General features: G+C 51.4%; 1 protein-coding gene and 1 long non-coding RNA gene across 3 annotated transcripts; both read right to left on the reverse strand.

Moving 5' to 3' along the window:
• Positions 1–494: 494 nt before the first annotated feature.
• Positions 495–4,682, reverse strand: LOC137206335 (uncharacterized). Its single transcript, XR_010934621.1, has 3 exons — positions 3,578–4,682; positions 1,701–2,307; positions 495–1,257 (listed from the first exon to the last, which is right to left on the reverse strand). It is a non-coding gene; the product is annotated as an uncharacterized lncRNA (long non-coding RNA).
• Positions 4,683–5,803: 1,121 nt separating this feature from the next.
• Positions 5,804–16,874, reverse strand: RHBDD2 (rhomboid domain containing 2). Of its 2 annotated transcripts, none has more exons than XM_067705878.1 (4): positions 16,611–16,874; positions 14,135–14,542; positions 9,245–9,395; positions 5,804–6,779 (listed from the first exon to the last, which is right to left on the reverse strand). In XM_067705878.1, exons 1-4 carry the CDS (start codon positions 16,864–16,866, stop codon positions 6,422–6,424), a joined length of 1,173 nt encoding a protein of 390 aa, XP_067561979.1. In that variant the 5' UTR covers positions 16,867–16,874; the 3' UTR covers positions 5,804–6,421. The 2 variants fall into 2 exon arrangements, with proteins under 2 accessions (XP_067561979.1, XP_067561980.1); XM_067705879.1 differs by lacking the exon at positions 16,611–16,874 and adding an exon at positions 14,614–14,766.
• Between the last annotated feature and the right edge of the window lie 542 nt (positions 16,875–17,416).

Below are 17,416 nucleotides of genomic sequence, written 5' to 3' on the forward strand. Positions count from 1 at the left end.
AGCCAGGAGAGGCATCTGGAGCCTGGAGGCCCCCCTCTGCCTTCTGATCAGAGCTCCTTCCTTGGGCTCAATTTATAATTCCAGCTTTCCCTTCCCTCTCCCTGGGGCCCGGGGCTGAAGTCTATATTCTTCAGAATCTGGGTTCTAGCACCATCTCTTTCCAAGGCCTCAAGCAGTCTCTGCCTCGTGACCTCGTGACCGCAAAATCACACGGCCCTAAATGGCACACCCACTCGCACCCCTGCCTGCAGTCCACCTCCCTCTTCCGGCCTCCCTATTTCCAGTAGGGACTCAGTCACCTGAGTTCAAAATGTCATTTCTCTTCTACTCACCTCCCCCCGTTCCTTGCCACCGAATGAGCACAGGATGTTGTGGAACTGACCACGTTGTTGGTGGAGAGATGGCGAGGGGCGGGGTCCGGGGGCCCGGGTAGGGGTGGGGGAGCCGGCTGTGATGGGCTCCTGGGATTCTGAGCGGGATGGTGATGTACTGAATGTAGCCGTCTGGGGAGACGACCTTGCCCGTATTAGCTTCCTAGGGCCTGTAACAAAATGCCCCAAACTGGGTGGCTTCAAACAACAGACATTTTTCTTTCACAGTTCTGGAGACTGGAAGTCCAAAATCAAGGTGTCCAGGGGGCCATGCTTCCCCTGAATGCTCTAGGAAGGAACACTTTCTCCCATCTTCTCAGCTTCTGGTGGCTTCCAGTGATCTTTGACGCCCCCTGGCTGATAGACAAATCCACCCCCTCTCCGCCTCCGTCTTCACACGGCTGTCTTCTCCCTGTGGGTCTCTGTGTCCCTGTGTCTTTACGTGGCCTTCTTATAAGGACAACAGTCGTTGGGTTTAGGACCCGCCTGAATCCAGTATGGCCTCATCTTAACTAATTACATCTGCAAAGACCCTATTTCCAAATGATGTCACATTCACAGGTACCGAGGTTAGGACTTCAACATATTTTGGTGGGGAGGACACATTACAACCCATGACCCTAACCAAAGGGTGCGCAACGGAGTGGGAGGCCCTGCGGATGACCGAAGTTGGGCTGGGAGGCTGCTGCCCCCGACGGGGTAGGGCCGAGGTGTGAGCCCTGGGGAGGGGCGATCGCTCTCCAAGCTGCGCTCCGGGGTGCAGCGCAGGTGGTGGGCTCGCTGCTGTGGCCACGTGTGTGGGTGCTGTGGGGCGCCACCTTGCTGGGGGCTTTCCTCGTCACCCTGACCCACTTCTTCCCAGGTGAGGCCCAGCGAGGCCTGGCCACTGCAGAGGGTAAGGGGGCAAGGGGCCGCACTGGGGTTCGTGGGGGGGAGCGTTTCTCCTGTGCCCTAAAAGCCTCCCCCGAAATCTCCCTTCAGAAGGATGAGTGTACGGGGGTGTGGTCCCGGCGAGGGGAGCTAGACGTGGGGATGGTAAGCTTTTTTTTGCGGCGTGCGGGATCTTAGTCCCCGACCAGGGATTGAACCCAGGCCCTGGCAGTGAGAGCGCCAAGTCCTAGCCACTGGACCGCCAGGGAATCCCCTGGAGGTGCGGATGAGATCGCAGGAGAGGTGGAGGTCCGTCCCGTCCAGCCCTGGTAGGGGCGGGTGGGGACTCTCTGCTCTCCTCTCCCCAGGGAGACCCCAGGCTGCAGATGAGGCTGGGAAGGGGTCCTGCGTGTCCTGCCTCCATGGCCTGGCCCAGCCTGATGGGAGAAGGGGTCTCACCTGCTCTTCTGAGCGCCTGATCTCTCCGGAGAGGTGCCACTGTCCTGGAAGGGTTCGGAGAGCTCTCGTACACCGAGGCCACCCCGCCTCGGCAGCAGAGTCTGATTGAAGGGGGCTTCAGGACACCCTGTGAGGACCGAGACCCCCTGCCACCACTCCTGGCGTCAGCACAGCCGAGTGGGCTCAGCTGGGCCAGGTGAGAGCCACTGCCTGGGCCTGCCTGTGATCCCAGCTGCCCGCCAGCCCATTCCACCCACCGACCAGAACAGCGGAGCAAACAGGAGTGAGGAGACCCGGGTTCGGTGCTGGCCCTGTCATGGATTCACTGGGTGTCCTTAGCCAGGTAACTTCCCCTCTCTGGGCCTCACATTCCCAAGTGCAATGTGAGGGCTGGACTGCGGATCTTTTCCAGGGTTACCTCAATGTCAGAGGAGCCTAACCCACAGGAATGGCTTTGATGGTGGAATTCCGGGCAGTGTGTGATGGGCGCTTGGAAGGGAGGTTCAGCCCGCTGGGCTTTTCCTGTTGCCCTGCTGCTAAAGATTTCACTCATCTCCAGAAGCTTCCTGCCAGCTGTCTGGTCATCTCACGTCGTGCCAGCAGCAGTCTGTTTGGGGAAAGCAGGAGGGTGGTGGGAGATGAGATTGGGGAGGGAGGCTAGGGTCACGTCAGGTAAGGTTGAGGAGGGGGGGTTAGGGGTTCCCACCCAAGGGCTTGCCTTGCTCTGTGACGTGTCAGGTGCACATGCATGTATGTACAGCATGTACTGGGGCACAGACCAGCCTATGCACAATTTTGTGCGTGTACGTGTGCGAATACACATAGGTGTGTGACTTAACCACATATGTGTGCATTTTTGTGGGTGGGTACCTACCTATTTGAACTTGAATTTATGTGTGGGTAAGGGCCCAGGTTTGTGAGTTCCAAGTGTCGTGTCCGTGTTTACACGTGCCTGTGTTGGTATGTGTGTGTGTTTGTGTGTGTGTGTATTTGTGTGGGCCCTCTGTGTCCCAACTGCCCCAGGCCCTGGGAAGGCCTGAGCTGTCCCAGTGTCGCCTCTATGGGTAGCCCACCTGATCCTTGGCTCTGGGGGTGCTGAAGACGGCCCCCAGGAGGAGTTCCGTTAAGGAAGCAGCCTTGGGATGTGACTTGGACAGGCAAGCTTTCTTGGGGAGGGGCTCCAGGCTCAAAACAGAGCAAGATCCTGGGTGGCCTGGGATCTGGAGATGGTGTGGAGGCGCCTCAGGAGCCGAGCTTTGGGTCCAGGTGGGGGGACGCGGCTCCTGCAGCTGGCGGTTGTCCAGGCACAGATGGGCAGAGCAGAGGCCAGGGAGCATCCTGGGATGCAGACTAGAGGAGGTGCCCCTGCGGGTCTCAGGAGTCCAAGGTCCAGTACCCAACTCCGAGGCCAGCTCTGCCCTTCCCCAGTCCCCTCATTCCACGCTTGGGGGAACCTCATCCTACAGGATTGTCCTGCCTCCACCCCTACCCGGGGCCCTCCCCCATCCCACCACCTGAGGGCGAGCGGGCACCTTCAGGCAGGGCAGGAGCTCTGGACTTCGGATGGGAGAGCTGTGCACACGCTCTCAGCTCGGCCACACGCTTGGTGTGACCCCGGAAAGTCACTTTGCGTTCTAGGCTGTTTCTGCCTGTCCCACTCCTCGGCCAGGGCCTCAGGACGGGCTCTCATCACGTCCAACTCTTTCCTACCTGCCCTCCCAGCCTCCGGGCTCACGTCTCCACCCTGCCTACTGGATCCCCGCCTTCCTGTCTTGGCTCACACCGTCACCCTGCGTCCTCCGGGCCCTGCCCTTGCTGGGTAACTCTCTCCTCCTGGAAGTCTCCTCTCTGACACCCTCGCCGCAAGGTGGGCTCACCTCACCTCTGCACCTGGCTGCTCTCTCTCACTCCATAGAGCACGTCTCCCTTAATGGACTGTGAGTGCATTGAAGGCTCAACTCGTTCTTCTCCATCTTCACGTCCCCAGAGCCAAGCACAGGCCTGGAACTCAGCAGTTGCTCACAAAGCATTTGTTAAATGGAAGAATGAAGGAGCAGGTGTGTGAAGGAGGGACGCCTCGCAGGGCAGGGCGGCCATGCCTCTCAAGGCCCTTAACTTGAGTCGCGGTTAACCACAAAGCTGGTTCCCTCCCGGGAGGGGCCTCCTCAGAGGACGGGAGCGATCCCTCTTCCTCCTGTTCCCCCAGTGCCGGCCCCAGGGAAGGTTTCAGAGGCAGCCAAGGGGCTGCTTCTCTGCTGCCCCCTGCTGACGAAAAAGGGGAAACTGGATGAAGTCTGGAAGCTTCTCTGGCTACAGTGGCTCCCTCCTGGCCTGGGGATAAGAGAGAGGTTTCTGGTGCGCGGGGAATAATGGCCTTCCCTTTGCCAAACGTGCTGTATTCTTCATCCTCCTAACAGCCAGTGGTTAGGGTCTTCCTCTTTCCCTCCCTCCAAAGTCACCCCTTCGCCCCCGTGGAAGGGTGTGTGCTGGGTATCCGAGACCGACCCCCAGCTCTCCAGGCTGGTCTGGGCGCCTCCTGGGAGCGCCTGAACAGCGTTGCTGAATTACAGTTCTTTAATCATCCACTCCCCCCACCCCCAGACTGAGCTCCCCAAGGGCAGGGATCCCAGTTCATTCAATTGCTCAACAGATCTTTACCGCGTGTCAGGGGGGTAGGGGGTTCTCTGCCCCCACGGAGCTCACCTTTCCGTTTCCAGGCCCAGCCTGAGGCTTGACACACACTTGGTGTTTGCGGAAGGGGGCACACTGGCGGATCATTCAACAGCAAGTTGGGGAGGGGCTTGGGAGCCCCTCCAGGTCCTCTCATATGCGTGTTCAGGGGAGAAATGCCCCCTCTGACCTGGCTCCAGGCTGCCTGCTGTGGCCCAAGCAAAGTCCGGGGGAACGGACTAAGGGCCAGTCTCAGCGCAGCAGCTGTGGCCGCAGCCCAGGCAGCCGCTGCTGTCAGCTGCTCTGCCAGACCCACCCTGCCTCCCTGAACCCCGTTCAGGAAAGCAGGGGTGGGGGAGACGGCTGAACAGAATGACCCCTGAGGGCCCTTCGGCTTTCTACTCGGGGTCGCATGAGGGCCCAAGGCCTCCACAGCTCCAGCCAGACAGCCCAGCAGGAAGGCCAGACGTGAGGGAGGTGACTGTGCCACACTGGGAGCAGGTGGCCACCTCACCTGCCTCTGGATACAGGCTGGGACTGGAGGGAAAATGTCCAAGGGACACACAGCAGCCTGCACTCAGCGAGTGAACATGATGGGAAAGATGCTGGGTGTGGCTGGAGACACCAGGCTCTGGGACTGCAGACAGGGCTCAGCTGCAGCCTGGACCCCAGCTCCTCGGCTGGTGAATCCTCTTCACAATCCCGCTCAGGAGCCACTGTCTCAGCTTCATGACCTGCCCCCCGCCCCAGTGCAGGCCACTCACTGCCCTGTCCACTGCTGCAGATTTGTGGGTGTATCTTATCCACCTCCAAAACCCAGGGCCTCCCAAAAAGCCAGCCCCGAGCAGGCCATGCAGCTCCAGGAGTAAACGAAGGCCGCGTGTGCTGGTGTCTCTGAGGACACCTGCATGTGGCGTGTCTTCTCAACGTGAGCCCACTTCAGAGCTCAGCTGAAGGCTGATCAGGAGCCAGGAGCTCCCCTCGGCCTGGTCGGGCGCCCGTAGGCTCAGTCACATCCCTGTCCCTGTCCCGCCCTGCGTGGTGTGTGGGGGGCCTGACCTCTGCAAACTACATTTCCCGGGCTCACTTGCCAAAGGTTTCCTGGTTAATATGGCCCACAGGAGACCCTGCGGGTAGATCAGGCAACAAAGCCGCCAGGGCTCTCCTCCCCGCCTCTTGCTTCAGAGGCCACCGCGGCCGGTGCCTGTGTCACTCCCTGGCGTAAGGTCCCGCGGGCAGCCCTTCTTGTGGTGACCCAGCCTGGGGCCCTGGGAACACCACAGCGGCTCCCCGCTGTTGCCAATCTCAGGGTTGCCAAACTCTCCCGTTTGTCCTTTCAGCTCTCTGGGGACCTTCTCAACTCACGCCCTCACGCCAGATGCCTGCTGGGAGTCGTCTGCCTGACTTGACCACAAAGACACCACACACCGAGGGCAGGCTGGAGGCTGTTTCTTTATACAAAGGTAATCAGCAATATGGATCCAGAAGCATGTGGCTGCGGCTCACGCTGGCCCGTCGCACCACTTCCGGGGCAGAAGTCTGGGTGTGGGGCTGGGGGGTCACCGCAAGGGAGGAACACCGCACAGGCCTGGGGACTGGCGAGCACACCAGCCGGGAGCTCCCAAAGGGCACACGCAGTCACACGAACACGGCATAACCACGAGCATGACGTACGAGGACAGGAAGGGAATGGAGAGCTGAAACGAGCCACTGACCACCAATGCCCTCTTCTCCCAGGTGTCCTGTGGGGGGCGGGACAGTGGGTGGGCAGGGCCTGGGCCTGGAGCCAAGTGCCCCAGCTGTGCCACTACAAGGCCACGTGACCTCACTGCACGCTTTCTGCATCTGTAAACTGGGGACGACAAGCTGTACTTCACCAAGTTGTCACGAGGATGAATGAGAATGAAATAGAGACACATATCAAAATACTCAACACAGAGCCTGGCACATAGAGGTGTTCAGTAAGTAACTTTTTGTCAAGAACATCTCAGCTCAGAAAGGACCTTCCTCAGAAGGCCGAGATGGGAGATCGCTTCCCTGGAAACTCTCTCTCAGGGGATCAGGACCCTTGAGCACTCCTTAGAGCCTGTAGTCGCTGAACTGGCCAGGGCCCCGGAATGCACTGTGCCGGGGCAGTTGAGGGGGGCGGGGGGCTGGACCCCCAGGGAGGCACCCGCAGAAGCCGGGTAGACACCAGAGGAGCTGGGAACTGTGCCAAAATGGTTCTGCACATAACACAGGCCGGACGTGGGCTGGTACGGAGGCAGGCTGGCCGTGTGCCCAGGGACCCAGGACGGCCAGGGGGCCAGTTTCTGGCCACTGGTGTGCTGCATCTGGGCCACAGGGTGGTTCGGGGCCAGGTGAGGGTGGCCGCTCTGTGTGGGGTAGGAGCCAGGCACAGGGTTCAGCCTGGAAAGGAACAGAGAGAAAACGGTCACTCAGCCACTCATGCCGGGGCACACAGCAGCCCAGCGGGCGATCCGCAGGCGCGAAGCGTGGGTTGCTATACTGCTTTCTATTACAACGTGCTGTGGACGGTTCCCATAACCAGCTGCAAAAGTGCCAAGCGGGGAGGAAGGTCAATCTCAACTGGACAGAAAACATATGCCCAGAGGGGGCAGGGCCCACTCACGGTCCTGCAGTAAGTCAGCAGGAAGAAGGGGTATCAGGCCCATGCCTGAGACACGCTGAGGTGTAAGAGCAGCTTGCAAACTGGATGGACCGGATGGAGATGGGGACAGATCACAGCAGTCAGTGTTTGTGGTCGGCTCAGCAACTGGACCCAGAGAGAATGGATCCCCCTCTGTGGGAGGGAGGAGGGGAAGGCTCTAACGGGTAACACAGAGCTTGGGCCCAGGCCTTGTCTGCTGGGAGATATTCTACCCACGTCTTCAGGAATAAAGACTCACAACTCAAAGTCCTGGCAGGCAGGAACCGACATGACAGACGCGGGGAGCTGTCTGTGCTGAGGTTGGAGACCCCACCACAGACGCGTGCGGCTGGGGCCACAAAGGGGGACACATTCTAAGGGTTTTAGCCTGTGACCTTCGTGCAGAGTTCCAAATATGAAGAACAAGTGTCAACACCACTGATACCTGTGTTAGGTAACTAGACTAAACCTGTATACATTTCAATCCAAACCTAAGCTTACAAATCAGCTGCTTAAGTACAGATACAGGACGCTTAACAGCACTTCTGGCATTTTAAAAATATAGAGGTTTTGGCCGATAAGAAGCTTGACAAGAGCCTCCAGGGAGGCAAGGCTGTCCGGGCAGTCAGGTCCGCTGCCGAAACAAACACGCGTGTTCTAATACTACCTGTGTCCCGTTGTCAGGTCATCCAAAACATCACGTTCTGTTCCGGGTGCCTACAGCAGGCCAGGATAATGAGGGATCGAACACCACGCCATGCAAGGGACACAGAAGGAGCTGAGAGGGTCACCATGGCCCCTGGCCAGATCAGCGCGTCATGGTGAAGCAGGATCACCCGGCACCACGGTGTCACAGTTACAGAGAAGTAGCTGCGATTCAGCATGGAAGACCTTTCTCATTAGGGGCTGCCTTGGAGAGCCAGCCCCCAGCCGCCAGGGGTGAACATCGGCAGCTGTCTTAGAGGGGATTCCTTCACGGGAGAGGGCGGGGGAGAGAGCATTTGCAAACGTGGACCCTTAAGTTCTCTCTAGATTCTGTGAGAACAGCAATTAAGAGCCAAAAAGCTACAATACACCTAATTCTAGATTTAAACACCTCCCACCCATTTAGACTCCAGGAATTACTTGCCTGAAACAAAATGGGTGAGTGTGCATTTCTATTTTTCCCAGTACCTGTCCCTGCCTTTAAGAAATGGTCAGAGTGGGGAATTCCCTGGTGGTCCAGTGGTTAGGACTCAGCGCTTTCACTGTGGGGACCTGGGTTCGATCCCTGGTCAGAGAACTAAGATCATCCTGCAAGCCATGCGGCCTGGTGAAAAAAATAAAAATAAAAAAGAAATGGTCAGAGGGCTCTGAGCTGCTGAAGGCTGGAGTGTCCACCTCCTAAAATAAAGTACAAGGAGCAGACTCCAATTCAGCCGAAGTCCTGCCTCCAGGGCAGCGCGGGGGCAAGATGTACTGCACAGCTGAAGCAGAAAAGGGCCACTGACAAAGCACCTTGACTTTGTACTGAATCCGTTCTTTGGGAGGGACTTGAAGGAAAGGAAACCTCCTCCATTGTGAACTCTCAGCATCGGCAAAAACCAGTGAAGGCCACCTGAGGCCGGCAGTGTGTGCCCCAGCGACAGGGAGTCAGTAGGACCCGGAAGCAGGAGCCCCTGGCTCTAGACTGGGCTCTTCTGACTCTGTGTTACCTGGAGACAGACTCTTGTCCCCTTTGGGCCCTCTCTCTGAAAGGAGGGAGTCAGGCTACGTGAGCTCTGGCGGCTTGCCCAGGACTTTCCGTTGAGAGTTAACGTGCCTAGACTGGAAAACAGTAAGCTTCACCTTCTCCTGCCAGGTGGCCAAGAAAACCCTCTCAGGTTCGGGCCATGCCACCTCCTAAGGCTCCCAGTCCGTTGCGTGGACTGTGCTTCTTACCAGCGTCACACGCAGGAGCCCAATCCCACCTGCACAGGGTGCTTGTCGGCGCTGAGGGCTGTTAATGCCACTGGATGGGGCCACAAGTCACTCGGGATTATGCACAAGAGCCCCTTCCTGCTCGGGCCCTACTTCAGATGCAGCTGGGCAGAATCTAGGGTGCTCGGGAGAAATTTGTGCACAGATTTTTTTGGGCCCAGGCTGCCCACACCCTCTTGCCTATTCCCCAGGACAGTGAACGAGTCACACCCCCTAGAGGCCCAGGAATTGCTTTAGGAATAAAGCACAGAGTTCTATAACTTACTTCCGGCTTTGGGCTGCCCTTCTTTCAGCTGAAGAGCCGGAGATGTACTTGAACATCGAAATCTTCCTCATCAGGCTGAAGGGGAACTTCTGGTCGAGCTTCAGTGCAACTCGCTCTGGGAGGTCGATGGAGTAGCAGTAGGTGAAGCCATCTGAGGTTGGCATATTAAGGAAAACTGGAGGCAGCTAAAGGGAGGCGGGCTGAACACTCCCCAGAGGACACAGGTGCCCACATTGATTGTACAGGGGAAGTAAGTGCTTATTCCACCATAATATCTGACTGGAGTTTCAAGCTCAGGGGAAACCAAGAGTTGAGTTTCTATCCCCTGTACCTCAGAAGGAACATGACCCAGCAACAGGAGAGGGCAGACAGGTGCTAACATTTCACCTTCCCCTAGACACACCCATCCTGTCTCCTGAGCCCCTCTGGCCCCTTCAATCACAGTCAGAAGCCAGCACACATCTCTGTCTTTCCAGTGGGATGAAGCAGGAGGCTATCCTAATACCCTCTGGGAGGACTGACATCTTCTTGTACTTTGTCCCAAATAGGAGGAACCTTGTCTCAGTGTGACCAACTGAGCTTCCTGTGGGCCTCTGTGGCAGCCCTGGGAGGTCCCAGGGATGTGATGGTACTCTGGTCATCCGACCTGTGTCAGCCCATCACTGCCTAGACAGCCAAAAAGAGTCAGCCTTTATCCCACCATCCATCCGTCCTCTCGACAAATATTCATTGAACATCTAGTATGTACCAAGTACTGGGGTAGAATAAGTGGCCACAAGCAAAAGCTTATCTATGGATGACCACGCTGGGGACCGTAAGCTAGCCTAGGTAGGTCTGAGAAATTTTTCTCTAAGGATGTGATGAGGATGTTGAAGCCTAAATTGTGAGGGGTGCTGGCTAGAAGAGGGGTGCTGGCAGAGAGAAGACTGTACAGAAGCACCAAAAGAGCACTGTTCCTTGCGGCAGTGTTCTTAACTAGAATACTACTGGCGAGATAATTCTCTGCTGGGCTAGACTGTTCCACTCATTATAGGACATGTAGCATTCCTGGCCACCAGCCACCAAATGGTGGTAGTACCTAGTCATTGTGATAAACAAACACACCCTTGCTATGTCTACATTCTTTCAGGGATGACAGTATGCTTCCAAATACTGATTCCAGGTGGTAAGCAATGCTGTAAGGAAGTCAAAAGGTGTCATGGCTGATGACTTCAGAATGATCTCAAGAATCTGTTCTGCTTCTGACTCTGATGAAGTAACAATACTAGACTAGTCCTCCCACATATATAACTATAAACCAGGATACAATATTTCACACAATTGCTTTCAGACTTTGGACCACAAACACTACCAAACTGTGATACCTAAGAAAAGGGACACAAAGTAAGTGAGCCTCAAGATCAAGCTGGCTTTCTGCCCAGAGGCACTTTCTAAACCACAGCACAGGAACCGGAATCCAAGTATCACTCCAACTTTAGTATATGTGCTGCCAAAGCAAGCACGGGGAATCCAAGCAGAGTACAGTGCTCCTGAGCTGGAGAGACAAAGAGTTCAGGGAGGAAAAAATGCCTGCGATTTACAGGTCAGTAATGGAGAGGAGGCAGAAGAAGCTCCTCCTCTTCTTCTGGATGGGGCCACAAGTCCCTTGGGCCCGAAGAGGTTCCCCGAGTCTTTAGCTAAACACTAATGTAGACGTACATAGGCTGAGACTCCTCCAGTCAGGCAAAGAACAGCTATTGAAGAAACAACAACTATCAAAGAGCTGTAAGATTAACAACTCCTGGAGCTCCCACAGGACAGGGACACGCTCAAGTTCTAACCAGAGTAAAGAGACTTCACTGAACACCCAGGACATTCAGAAGAGACCCCCAAAAGGCAATGCCTTAACAAGTAAATTAACTACCTATTAGGAAAATAAATACTCTTTAAAGGAAGACAACAATATTCAGCCCTTGATAACACAGTATTCACAATGTTTATCAAAAAATAAAAAATTACAAGACAAGGGACAAAGCAAGAAAATAGGGTCCATAATCAAGAGGAAAAGCAGTCAAAAGAAACAGGTCCAGAAAGGACAAAGATGATGGTATTAAGAGACAAGTATTTTAAAACAGCTATTATAAATGTGTAAGTGAATGTGTTTAAAGGAAAACATACACATAACAAACAGATAAAGAATCGCAATACAGAAATGAAAACCATAAAGAAGAACCTCTTGAACTGAAATATACAACACAAGGAATAAAAAACTAACTGGGTAGGTTTAACAGCAGAGTAGACGCTGCGGAAGATGAGATTGCTGAACTTGAAGGCAGTGTGACAGAAATTATCCAAACTGAAATGTAGAGGGTAAAAAAGGCAAAAATTAAAAAAAAATACAACAGCCTTAGTGACCCACTGAACAATACCATGTAGCTTATATATATATAATTGGAGAAGAGAAAAGAGGATAGAAAAAAAATACTTCAAGGCATAATGACGATAATTTTTTTAGACTTGATGAAAATTCTAAACTCACACATCCAAGATCAACAAACTCCAAGTAAGGTAAACACAAAAACACCACCTCAAGGCACAAGATAATAGCTAAAAACCAATGATAAAGAAAAAATTGTGAAATGAGCCAGAGAAAAACAATGAATTATATGGGGAAACAATAAAAATGATTACTGATTTCTTATCAGAAACAATACAAACCAGAAGTAATGCAAGGACATCTTTAGAAGTGAAAGGATATCAGAGAAGGCTAGAATTCTATATTTAGTGAACTAAAAGCATTTTCAAAGAACCAAAGATGGAGAGAATTTTTCACCAGCATACCTACTGTAATGTTAAAGGAAGTTCTTTCGGCTAAAGGAAAATGATACCAGGTGGGAATTTGGATCTACACAAAAGAATGAAGAAAAATAGAGATGATAAATATGTGAGTAAATGTTGCTTTTTAAAAAAATATAATTGACTGTTTAAGAGTAGCAAGAGAAGCAGCAATGTATTATGAGGTTTATAACATATGTAGAAGTAAAACATAGAACAACAATAACACAAAGGATGGAAAGAAGGAAAACAGAAATACAATGGAATAAGATTCTTACATACAAAGTGGTATATTATCTGAATGTAGCCTGTGATAAACTAAAAATGCATATTTAAACTCTAGAGCAACCACTAAAAAAGAAAACAAAGAGGCAGGGTTAATAAGCAAAGAAGATAAAATGAAATACTAAGAAAATATGCAATTGAAGGCAGGAAAAGAGGTAAAAAGGAACAAAGAACATTTGAGACAAAAAGAACACAAAAAGCAAGCTGGTAGACTTAACCCCACTATATCAATAATTACACTAAATGCAAATGGGCTAAACAAGCCTTTAAAAGGCAGACTGTCAGACAGAGAACCACCTATATGCTATCTACAAGAAAGATGCTTTAAATGTAGACATAAACATGTTAAAAATATAAGGATGGGAAAATATATACCTTGTAAATTCTAATTCTAAGAAAGGAGAAAGCTGGAATAAGTAAATTAATATCAGACAATGAAGAATTTAGGGCAAAGAATATTACCAGAGATTTAAAGGGTCAATTTCATAACAGTAAAGGGTAAATTCATTAAGATGATATAACAGTCCCAAATGTGTATGTATCCAATAAACAGAACTTCAAAAACACTTGAAGCCAAAAACTGATAAGAACTGAAAGCAAAAAAGAGAGATCTACAGTATTAGCTGGAGATGTCAACAGTCTTCTCCCAGTAATAAATAGAATAACTATAAGGATATAGAAGATTTGAACAATACAATACCTTGACCTAACTGACATATACTGAACACTATACCCACCAATTGCAGAATGCACATTCCTTTCAAGTACACACAGAATACTCACCAAGATGTAACAAATGCTGGGCCAGAAATAATTTAAAAGGACTGTAATCTTACAAAGAATTTTCTCTGACCACATGAAATAAGAAATCAATAACAAAAAGAAATCTGGGAAATCACCAAATATTTAGAAATTAAGCAACTCCCTTATAAATAACCCTTGGATCAAAAAAGAAATCCCAAGGAAAATTAGAAAATACTTTTAACTGAGGGATAATGAAAACACAACATATCAAAATTTGTGGGATACAGCTAAAGTAGTGCTTACATGGGGAGTGTATAGCTTTAAATTTTCATGTTAGGAAAAAAAGTTTAAAACCAATGAAATTAAACTAGAATTTAAAAATAAGATACATAAGAACAATGTTATCAATGTGGATTTATACACTACCCACACTAACAGCTCACAGAATCACAAATTGTAAGATATGTCAGGAATGCACCTTGTCCAACTCCAAACACTACCATTCTGATGTTTAAAAAAGAACCACTTTGTATTTTAGAATACTTTCCCCTAATTGCCAGAATATTTATACAAGGAATATGAGGCTTATCCTAAGTTTTTAACTACCCATATGGTAAAAGCCTACCATAAAAAAAAATTTTTTTTTCTTCTGAGAAAAAGATTAAGCCAAACAAAAACAAACAAACCTGTTTCCTATTCCTTTCATGGAACATCTCCAGCCCATGGGTAGTTCAGGTTCCTCCAATAAAAAAAATTAGTCAAATGTAGGTTTACACCTTGGAAAAAATCAATACAGAATATTTTACTAACTGGCAGTGCTGAGCCAGTGTGAGGAGTAAGCTATGGTGATCTTTTCCAGATGAGAAAACTCTGGCCTAAAGAAGGGAAGTGACCTGCCCGAGGCCACACGGTTTTCAAAGCTGAAGCTAGCACACAGATTACCTACATCTGAGCTCACAGCTCTATCTACTTGACACCCCCAGGCCCCACAACTTGGTTCACCCTTTGGCATGTCATTGTTCTACAGTTACCTTCTAGGAAGGATACATGTTAGCCCAATTCCAAGTCCACAGACGTTACTGAGGAAAGAGGTCTGGGGAATGAGCCAGGAGGCACAGAGCAGAAGCCACGGCACCAGCATTGAGGGCACAACCATGCCAAACACCAGGGCCCTCCTCATCCGAGAGCGGACGGAATTGACTCCCAGCATGGCAAAAGCCACTGGGGTGAAACCTCTGGCATCCTCTACCTCCCCCAGCTTTGACAGCGATGACACAGCTTCAAAAGACAGGAAGATGATGGCGCAGATGATGGCGAAGATCACGGTGAAGAAGCAGTGGCGGACGGTGCCCACGGTTCTCTCAAAATTGCCAGCAAAGCGCCAGATGATGATGGCACCGCAGAGCAGGGAGACTGGGTTCTCGTAGACAAAGATGTAAGTCACCAGCCTGTAAACTGCAGAGGGAACTGAGTTAGAGGCCCAACGGTGGGTTGTTCCAAGAAGGGAAAGCCAGGTTACAACCCACCTAGGAAACGGGGAGCAGCTGGCTCTCATTGCCAGTGAAAATCAGCCCGGAGCCAGTGGGATAAGCAGAGGGAGGCAAAAACGAAAGACCCAGGACTCAAAGTAGAGGCGTGGATGTCTAATCTTCGCTCTTTCCCAGACCTGGAGCAAGTCTTATCTGTGACTGGCTTCCACGTGGGGAAAAAAATAACACTTTTTAGCGTGGGATGGTCTTTAAATTTGCAATGTGTTTTATAATCCTTTTTTAGGTTTTAATACTGACCTATCTCACCGGGCAGTTTGAGGGTTAATTAATTGTAACGGCTTCAGGTGGATTGAGTGGGTGTCACTTAACACTCTTTGTGCCCGTCTCCTCGGCTGTAATCCTGACCTCTCCTTCCATAGTGGCTGTTCAGAGGAAGAAAAAAGGGACCATGAATTATTTTGCACCTGTAAAGATTAGAAAACTATCACTGATAATGTAGATACAGAACTCAGAAGTCTTTCTTGAAAGTGCTGATCTAGTCTTCGAGGCAGAGCCATGCTTTATATGCAATAAGACAGCAAAGAATCTCACTTTTATTTTTCTAGAACCAGTCCTCTCTCTTATGTACTTTTACATCCCCACAGGCCAAAATACTAAACTGAAGGAGGGGGACTGGTGAAGTGGCAGTAACAGTGGACTTGGGAGCCTAAAGGCTTGGGGTGGAATCTTGGCTCTATCACATCCAGGCCGGTTGAGCTCAGTCAAGTCACAGGCCCTATCGGCTTCAGTTCTCTCTTTGTATAATAACAGGCATACACTCGAGGCCCTCAAAGGTCTCTTACATGTCTAATACTCACATTGCCTGTGAGCCCCAGAGAAGCCGTGAAGTAAAGAAAAAAAAGGGAGCTCAGTTTAGGCTGGCATTTTCCATCTGCCTCTGAAGACAGATGTGCTGTGTGTATCTCAGGTGAGGTTGGGAGGGACCAGTTTTAGATTTGAGCAGGGAGGCAGGCTATGAACCATGTACCTCAGTCAGGCCATCTCTGTAAGGCTTCATTATCTGAAGAGTACGTCACTGCTTGCTGAGTACTTCTGACACTGAAATCCCAAGTATAAATGTGAAGATTCTAGAAGCAATTCTATATAATTTGGGGATCATAAACCCCAAGGTTCCAGTCCCAACACATCACACGATAAAAAGAAAAATCTGGGTTCCTGTGTCAATTATATAACTCAATAGCTCTGCGAGTCTTCGCATTAAGCCTCAGTTTCATCTAAATAATGCGCAACAATAAAGCCTACATTACGTCATGGGATCACCGTGAGTATTAAACGAGATTAATGCATGTGAATGTGCTTTGGAAAACAAGTCATACAAATTTCCCATTTTCCTCCCTATAAAAGAATGGGTAAGAAACAGAGACTAAGAACATCTTTTATGAGCAGATGTTTATACTTAATTGGTCTGCAAAATCTCTCACCCTCCCCGAGAAAACAAACACCTCTCCCAAAGGTAGAAGATTCCCTGCGCCATGAGCAGGGAATCGGAGTGGATTAAGATTAAAACGAAGAAGCACAATAAATTCTAAACCCCAGGAAGCCAGGATCTTATAGGGGTGGCCACAGATAAAGTTCAAGTGTCTTGACGAAGGCGAAAGAAAAAAATTTTTCAGTGGGGGGTTGGGCCCTTAAAGCAGACGTAGGTGTGAATGTGACAAGGGAGGGGAACAGAAAAATCCTCCTTGGTGATGGAGCAGGGGTGAATGAAACCTATTTGCTACGAATGGATATGGGGGCCTTGACCAGTCGGACGGAGACAGGTAAGGGAACAAATCTGGGTAGGGAAGCATTACAGTGGTGACGAAGATGGGGCTCTGCACAAAGACGTGGAATATGGGGCTGGTCTTCCAGGTGGGCAGAATGATGATGCGGACGGAGGCGGGGTGACGCGGATGCTGGGAGGCCAGAGCCCAGGGCCTGGCGAGGTCGGAGGAAAAGGGCTGGCACCCGGGGTCCGGCCCCGCCCTGCTCACCTTGCCAGTTGCGCAGAGCCTCGGACCGCAGCGAGAGGCCCGAGGGCGCCAGGGGAGGCTGCAACAGGAACAGGCGAGGCCCAGACACCAGCAGCGAGAGCAGCGCGGTGAAGAAGGTGGCGGATGGCACCTCGGGCCACAAGGACCAGCTCCGGTACCCGGGCTCCGAGACCGCCATGGCCACCAAAGCTCCCGCTCCCCTAGGCGACTCCGGCAGGTTCTCGGCTCCTTCCGCCTCCTTGCGGCTGTCTCCCATGGCAACAGCGGAGGAGGTGGCCGGAAGCCCCGCCTCCCCGACGCCCCGCCCCGTGCAGAGTTGCCCAATCCGGTCGCGCTGGCCAGTCTCCCCCGCGCGTAGGACAGCGCCCTCTGGCGGCAGCACCCCCCTTTTCTGTGTTTACCCCCATTATACCAATGAAGAAACTGGTGTCAGGGTAATGCAGTTAAATGGCAAAGACAGTTAGAACTCAGGTTCCCCCCAGGTGCTATGGCCTGGAATTGGCTACTGGCAAGGTGCCTGGGTTAGAGAAACAGGGGTGAGAGAGGAAGGAGGGATTCTACTGAAGTCCCCGAAGGGATGTAATGAAGCAACAGTGATAACAAAGGTCTATTTCAGCCCTTAAAGTCTGAAAAGCACCTTCACCAGAGAACAGCTATTTAAAGTAGCCAACTGGAATATGGTTCCCCTGATTACAGATACTTTGGAAGGTGACTTGCCCAAGGTCACAAGTGGGAAGCAGTAGGACTAGGATCTGAATTCCTATTTGCTAGGCCCCGATTTTCTTCCCTTTTCACTACTTCCCTCT

This window comes from Pseudorca crassidens, chromosome 15 (assembly GCF_039906515.1).
Source record: "Pseudorca crassidens isolate mPseCra1 chromosome 15, mPseCra1.hap1, whole genome shotgun sequence".
NCBI lineage: Eukaryota > Metazoa > Chordata > Mammalia > Artiodactyla > Delphinidae > Pseudorca > Pseudorca crassidens.

Coding starts and splice junctions, on each gene's coding strand:
- RHBDD2 (XM_067705878.1), bottom strand. CDS start 16,866: ATGGGAGACAGCCGCAAGGAGGCGGAAGGAGCCGAGAACCTGCCGGAG. Junction 9,396..14,134: donor ACTTGGAATTGGGCTAACAT/GTATCCTTCCTA, acceptor TGCCAACCTCAG/ATGGCTTCACCTACTGCTAC. Junction 6,780..9,244: donor AGGGCAGCCCAAAGCCGGAA/GTAAGTTATAGA, acceptor GTTCCTTTCCAG/GCTGAACCCTGTGCCTGGCT.